The sequence below is a fragment of the Brienomyrus brachyistius genome, unplaced genomic scaffold (genome assembly GCF_023856365.1).
Source record: "Brienomyrus brachyistius isolate T26 unplaced genomic scaffold, BBRACH_0.4 scaffold53, whole genome shotgun sequence".
NCBI classification, from domain to species: domain Eukaryota; kingdom Metazoa; phylum Chordata; class Actinopteri; order Osteoglossiformes; family Mormyridae; genus Brienomyrus; species Brienomyrus brachyistius.
The window spans coordinates 2,313,144-2,320,094 of NW_026042328.1; the positions used below are offsets into that span (position 1 = coordinate 2,313,144).

Sequence of the window (6,951 nt, forward strand, 5' to 3'; positions counted from 1 at the left end):
AGGGCGACGAGGGCAAGGAGGGGGACCCGTAGGCGACCGCCGACCCGGGGGGCCAGGACCCGCAGGCGCAGACCAAGCCCTAGCACAGGCGAGGGAGGGCGAGCCAGGGCAGGCGGGACCCCAGTCCTCCGTCTGTGTCCCCTCCCTTTACGGGACACAGACATGACGACCCCTATTCGGGGTCGAGTTCGCCGGGGTGAGGGTACACGAGTCACAAGTAGGGTCCCCGAGTGGTTCCATTCAAGCTCCTCCACCTCCGGAGAGGGAGGTGCTAAGATGGAGTCCTCTGGGACCTGCTCGGGGACTAGGGCAGAAGGGACTGGAGTGGGGTCAGGGACTAGAGCTGCAGGCTGCAGAGGGAGCGCCTCGGGCGTGGGCGCTGGAGCTGCAGGCAGGGGGAGCACCTCAGGCATGGGTGCTGGAGCTGCAGGCAGAGGGAGCGCCTCGGGCGTGGGCGCTGGAGCTGCAGGCTGGGGAAGCTGCGCTGGCTGCGCAGGTGACGGCGGCTGCGCGAGCTGCGCAGGCAGCAGCGGTGGCTGCATGGGAGCGGGGTCCGAGGGGCGAAGGCGGCTGCACGGGAGCGGGGTCCGCGGGCGGCGGCGGCTGCACGGGAGTGGGGTCCGTGGGCGGTAAGAGCAGGGGAAGCTCCTCGGGTGCTGCGGTCGCAGAGAGCGGCGGTCTCGGCTGCTCAAGCCGCCCCGCGGCCTGGTGTGCTCTCCGGACGGGATAGGCTGCCTGGGAATGCAGCTTAGCAGAGCTGGGGGCCATCCGGGTGATCGGGGAGCTCTCCCGATCCTCTTCTGGGAGAAACGCTGGGATGAGGGCACATGCCCCCAAGGCGATCGTCGGTCCCCTCTTTCTCCTCCTCCGGCTCTTGGCAGCGACGGGAGGTGGAGCCACGTCCACAAACACGGACGGCGGAAGAATGGGCCCGTGCTCGCTGGGAGCGCTCGTTCCGGAGCTGGGCTATTTGACGGAGACTCTCGCGCAGCTCCTCGGCCAAGTGTGCATCCAGGCCGAGGGCTAGCTCTTCGAGGGTCTCCTCACTCCGGCGGACGAGGCTCCACACGGGAAGATCCTCCGTGATGCCGGGTTGGGATCGCCAGAATACTACCTGTTCTCCGAGGCGGAAGTACTCCTCCTCGGAGATGTATTCTGCCTTGTTTAGTTGGTCTGTCATTCTGTCACGATCGGGGTGGTGCAGGCAGGAGATCGTGCGGGTAAGGCATGCAAGGAGCAAGCAGACAGGCAAATACAGGGCAAACGGGAGTTTAATCAAAGGACTTCGGACGGGAAACATCAGACGCCAACTTACATCAATGACGGACAAGGGGAACAGGTCAGACCAGGACTTAAAACAGAACAAGACTAATCAAAGTAATCAGACACAGGTGGCAACGATCGGGAAAGAACACGTGGGTATTCAGGGGGCGTGGCACACACGAGGAGCGGACGGGCCGGGCATCACACTTACCAGTTTGTCATGCATTTCTTTGTTCCAAGACCACACATGTATTTCTCTAACAAAAAATACTAGCATATAGCCGACCACCATTTTAAACGTGTGATTAATCATGATTAATAACAGCTTGTTATTGTGACTAACTGGACCATTTTTTAATCAATTGACACCACGAGTTTAAAGCCATTTATCTGGGAAGTAAGTTGCTCTGGAAACAAAACCTAAAGCATCACTTCAGCTCCCAAACCTCCTCAGGGGACCACAGCCAGTCCATGTGATCCTTACATTTCACCACCAGCTCACTTCATTAACTAATGAAATCAGCTAAAAATGTCCATGAGATACTGATTAGCCACATGGCCTCTGCTAGTGGTCAAGTAAAAAAATACATGGATGTACGATTTCTGCAAATACTGTGGTGACTTTAGTAAAGTGTTTGGATTGGCTCACATACCAACATGAAGATCCTTCTCTCTGGCTGCCTAAGACATTTGCACAGTGCTGTACATGTACAGAATGTTATGAGGCTCTTACTCTTCTCCAGCATGTCAGCGAGATCATTTTGCTTCATGGTCCTCAGGATGTATAATGTGATCTTCAGAGCTCCCTCTCTACCACAGCTCTTCTGCATCCGACCATCACTGTCTAGGTCATTGTCGTCCTCAAGCGGAGGCTCAGAGAATTCTGGGTAATTCTGATCTAGATACCTCACAAACTTCTTCAGCTCATCTTTTAGGAACTTTACGGCTTTTTCCTCTAGTGACTAAAATAAACAGTCACAGTTAATTCTTGCTACTTACACCAAACATTTTCAAAGTTTTACTTGTGAATCATAGTTTTAAATAAATTTCCTTTAACAGGATGAATTTCTTATTATTCAACTGTATAAAATACAAGCTAATTCACATAACAGCTAAGAAAACATATCAGCAACAAATACAGACCTTCGATATGGATGATAAACCTGATTTATCATGTAGATTTGAACTGCATTCTTCCATTTCGTCTCTGTGAATAAGGCAGAAAAGTCAATCTAATTCAGTTCAATTCAAATTTATTTACCTAGTGCATTTTCAAAATATTATATTGTCTCAAAGCGCTTGACATCGTCCGTGCCAAATGGCCCCAGAGAGGCAGCCAGAGGCGACAGTGGGTTTGTTTGGGGGGGGAGGGGGGGACAGCATGTGGCTCAGCAGAGTAAACCTCTGGGCCTGTGATCGGAAGGTCGTCGGTTTATGCCCAGCCTCAGCAGAGTAAGCCTCTGGGCCTGTGATCGGAAGGTCGCTGGTTTATGCCCAGCCTCAGGAGAGTAAGCCTCTGGGCCTGTGATCGGAAGGTCATCGGTTTATGCCCAGCCTCAGTAGAGTAAGCCTCTGGGCCTGTGATCGGAAGGTCGCTGGTTTATGCCCAGCCTCAGGAGAGTGAGCCTCTGGGCCTGTGATCGGAAGGTCGGCAGTTTATGCCCAGCCTCAGTAGAGCAAGCCTCTGGGCCTGTGATCCGAAGGATGCCGGTTTATGCCCAGCCTCAGCAGATCAGTCACATGTCTTTGGGCCCTTGAGCAAAGCCCTTAACTCCCAGCTGGACAGGAACCAACATCAGGCTCTTAAAAATGATAAATTTACCAACAAAGTGAGTGCAAAAATGCTGCCTTAATTAATTTGAGTAAATCCTATAGAGTGGTTCTGTGAAAGTTGGTAGACTTAATGTTTAATTAAAACATTTTATACTTCATTTCCAAAAAGTAGCCAGATTTAGCTAAAAAAAACATCAGGTTAAATGGTAAGACTTTACTTATTACTTATGTATTAATTAACCACAGACTAAATAAAAAGAAAACATTCATTGATGTGATAACCTGCCCGTTCTGTAGATTCAGGCACTCAGCTGACTTCACTTTATTGCTGCGTAACGTTGCTGAGCTATAATACCGATCCAGTCACTGGCTTTTAAATATTTGCTGATATTGATTCAAATAGAAACTTTTTTTGGCCAGACAGTGTAGAACACAGACAGTAATACAGACAGAACATCTCTTTAAATTCTCAAAGCCAACTGGATTTCACAAAGTTAAAAAAATGATGTATTCATTATAAAGTTTCTTTCCTCATAGATTGTATGTGTCTCTGTGCCATTTGACTGAGAGTCTACGTGTTTTAAACAGTGTTTGTTTAAATGCACATTTACCTTTGATCAGTAGGAAAAGGTCCCTCACTGAAGTGGGGTGGATTTCCCATTGACCTGTCACTCTTCAGGGAAACACAGCTGGGTACAGGGGAGTCTGCTCTCTTCATCAGGACACTGTGGGCAGTGAGAGGAATCAAACCCTCATGGTATAAATATAATTCATACAATGGGGACGGCATCACACTGCTGGGTACAGGGGAGTCTGCTCTCTCCATCAGGACACTGTGGGCATTGAGAGGAATCAAACCCTCATGGTATAAATATAATTCATACAATGGGGACGGCGTCACACTGCTGTTTATCCTTCTGCTCTGCCTTCATGCACTTTGATATGCTGTGAAGCTCTTCATGTAAACATATTTATTTACAGTCAGGAATAATGTGAAATAAATTGTTTAACCTAAAATTTAAATTCCTATATGAAACGTTTAGTATCATTGTTAAAAACCTCCATAACTAGACTTGACTGATGTTGCTTATTACCTGTATATATATTTGTTTGTTTGTTTAGTTTGTTGTGTGGCCATTTTGTATAGGAGGGATGATCTGTTACTCGCCTCTAGTCCAAAATAACTGGCTGATTGTGGAAGAGAAAGGAGAAGACAGAAGATGGCGAGGTCTTTTTATTAAGCTACACATATTACAGTGCTGCCCACTGACCAGCCCTAGCTAGGAGTCCAGGTTACTTTATGTTATGGCCTGACTATAGACCCAGAGAGACATGCATGCTAGTGGGCTGTAACACTGTTACCTCTCAGTGCTCCTTCTCTTACACCCCACAGGGGGGCGCATTTCAGAAGCAGCTCTTCTTTTTCCTCTTTCCTTCTCCATGTTTGTGCCGATCCAGACCAGATGATTCCTGCTGGGGCCTCTGCGAACATGAAGGGTAAATAGATACATACATAAACAACATCTAGTCCTCAGCATTTTTACATCGAGACAAAGCACTGGGATTCCATTCTGACACATTTCATGTTCGGGCTGCACACTGACTTTCTCCACTAGTACTGAGAAAGTTACTGAAGATTTTAGGAGGATCAGCACATAACGTAGGCACAGCACTTATATCGACGTACGATGCAACACATCTTAACTGATAAATACTTTGGAATTAGATATACAATTTACAGTAACCAGAAAGTGACGTTTTACTTTAAAGGAGAAAGACAAAAAAAGTCGCGCTTAAATCAGTGGCACCGCCGCTCTATATGTGTTTCATACATGTTAATTTTATTATTAGTTGTGTCTGTTAACTATAATCTTACCTTGCAATTAAAATATCTTTATTATTTTTCCAGAATCACATTCGTGTATCTTGACAGTATGGCGATTCCAGCTTTAAATCACTTTTACTTTCATTTACAGACAGGAAATGATCCGCTTCGTGTCAAACGCGGAAGCGGTCTGAGCAGAAACGCTCAGTGGCACGGCGGACCGTTTTGGGGGATTTGATCCCCTTGACTTAATAATAAAAGACAAGCGAAAGGGGACGAGCTCCCGCCGCCACCTAATTCCGTCATAACGCATATTCTGCATTATATTCCTGCATATAAAACGCGGTAGTGCAGTGACACTTTAACCACGATTAAATCACGGTCACTATTCACATTTGTCGCCGTGCTGCGGCTGCTATACAGTGATATTCCCGTTATTTTCTCCTGTGCGCTGAATTACAGGCACCTTTTAAATTCTTAAATTCTCTATTACGAATTAGTGCAAAAGCACCATGGCACATGTTGTCCTTTGCATAGTGAATCCCAGCTGCTTCTGGTCATATTGTTCATCCAGGGACACGGTGATGTCACTTGGGACCTATGGCGTAATATTTGTGCCTCATTCCTGAGCTCATAGACGGACTTTCACAAGCAGTATCTCCACAACATCCCCTCTCCGCGCGCTCATCTCAGCCTGTACGCTCACTCACCTTGGCACAGCGTCACATTTATTCCACAATAATTAGCCAATCGGAGTCCCGAAGTAGCTAATTCCTGATTGGTCAGTCTCCTCTCCGATCACTACACTTCTTGACAAAAGTGACTGGAAGAGATAAATTGCGCGTAAACGCGGAAATTATTTTACCTATTGGATGAAACGGGACGTTAAATAATATGATGAAACTGTTGTGTCAGGCAGAACAGGAATAAATGGACGTGATCACAGTTGAGAAGTTTAAAAAAAACACGGTGCATAACAGTGACAGACCTCTGTCGCGATTCCTGTCCGAATGTGACAATGCACGAATGATGACAGACACAAGTGTCAACTTTAGCCATATATTGTATATCAGAAAACGCGGGGGGCGCCGAACCGTGTGTAACCAAAAGCAAGGCTGATTGCTGATAACATCAATCTAACTAGACCCATAACATCCTCCTTTTCCAAATAAACATTATACAACAAAAACAGAAATTAATGAATGCAAAATGCGACAATATTGAGTTAAAGTCTTTTTTTTTCAAGCAACAGCCATACTTTCTAACTATACTAGTTTATACTAATTTCTAATAATACAAATTTGAATTATCACCAATTCAGTCTCAAAGGTGGCTTAGATAGCCGTCCAGCCCTGGTGTATGTGTGTCCATCTGAGGTTTCCGCACCACCTGGACCAGGGGCCCTTGGTGCGAGTCTGACGGGGCTTGGCTCAGTCACAGTTGTGGGAGCCTCTTCTGCAGAACTCACTGGTACGTGTGCCACCTCAGGCTCAGTCACACCATGTCCGGCCCTCGCCGATGGCTCAGCCACTTGGAGGTCGACCCTGTTGCGTCTGTAGAGGCTGCCGTTGACATCCAGCAGGTAGGATCTCGGTGCGACTCTGCGGAGACAGATTCCAGCCTTCGATAGGCCTGAATCCTTTCCAGGCAGGGGCCTCATCCTGACAGTTTCCCCAACCTCCAGCTCTGGCAGGTCCCTGGCAGACCAGTCATTAAAGTACTTGGCCAGCTGCTTTCTGTGGTGAAGCTTTTCAGTGACTCCTACCACCACGGCTGCTTCAAGGAGTTTGTTTGTCACTGTAGTCTTCGACTGGCAAGACATGAGGCGTTGTGCCGGGCTGCTATCCATGTTTTCAGTGGGAGTGGTCCTCCAGTGCAGTATGGCTTTCCAGGGATCACCACCATCACGTGCAGCTTTGTGCAGCAGAGTTTTTGTGATCTTGACGGCAGATTCTGCCCTGCCATTTGCCTTAGGGTGTCATAGTTAGGAGGTTACATGCTCAACCTCTCAATCAGAAGCAAAACGTGTGAAATGAGCGGGAAACTGTGGGCCGTTATCCGTGATGACCCTTTCTGGCTGGCCGGGTCAC

The 6,951-nt window shown here is 47.8% G+C and overlaps 1 protein-coding gene across 2 annotated transcripts in view; it reads right to left on the reverse strand.

Moving 5' to 3' along the window:
* Positions 1 to 4,973, reverse strand: part of LOC125724015 (NACHT, LRR and PYD domains-containing protein 12-like) — a 134,520-nt gene extending 129,547 nt beyond the window's left edge. The window contains exons 1-5 of one of the 2 annotated variants that reach the window (XM_049000862.1): positions 4,913 to 4,965; positions 4,399 to 4,518; positions 3,648 to 3,869; positions 2,407 to 2,470; positions 1,997 to 2,225 (exon numbers count right to left, since the gene is read on the reverse strand). In XM_049000862.1, coding sequence (XP_048856819.1) covers positions 1,997 to 2,225; positions 2,407 to 2,470; positions 3,648 to 3,869; positions 4,399 to 4,478 — 595 coding nt within the window. In that variant the 5' untranslated portion in view covers positions 4,479 to 4,518; positions 4,913 to 4,965. Of the gene's footprint in view, positions 1 to 1,996; positions 2,226 to 2,406; positions 2,471 to 3,647; positions 3,870 to 4,398; positions 4,519 to 4,912 lie in introns of both variants that reach the window. The other variant, XM_049000864.1, reaches the window with a different exon arrangement.
* Between the last annotated feature and the right edge of the window lie 1,978 nt (positions 4,974 to 6,951).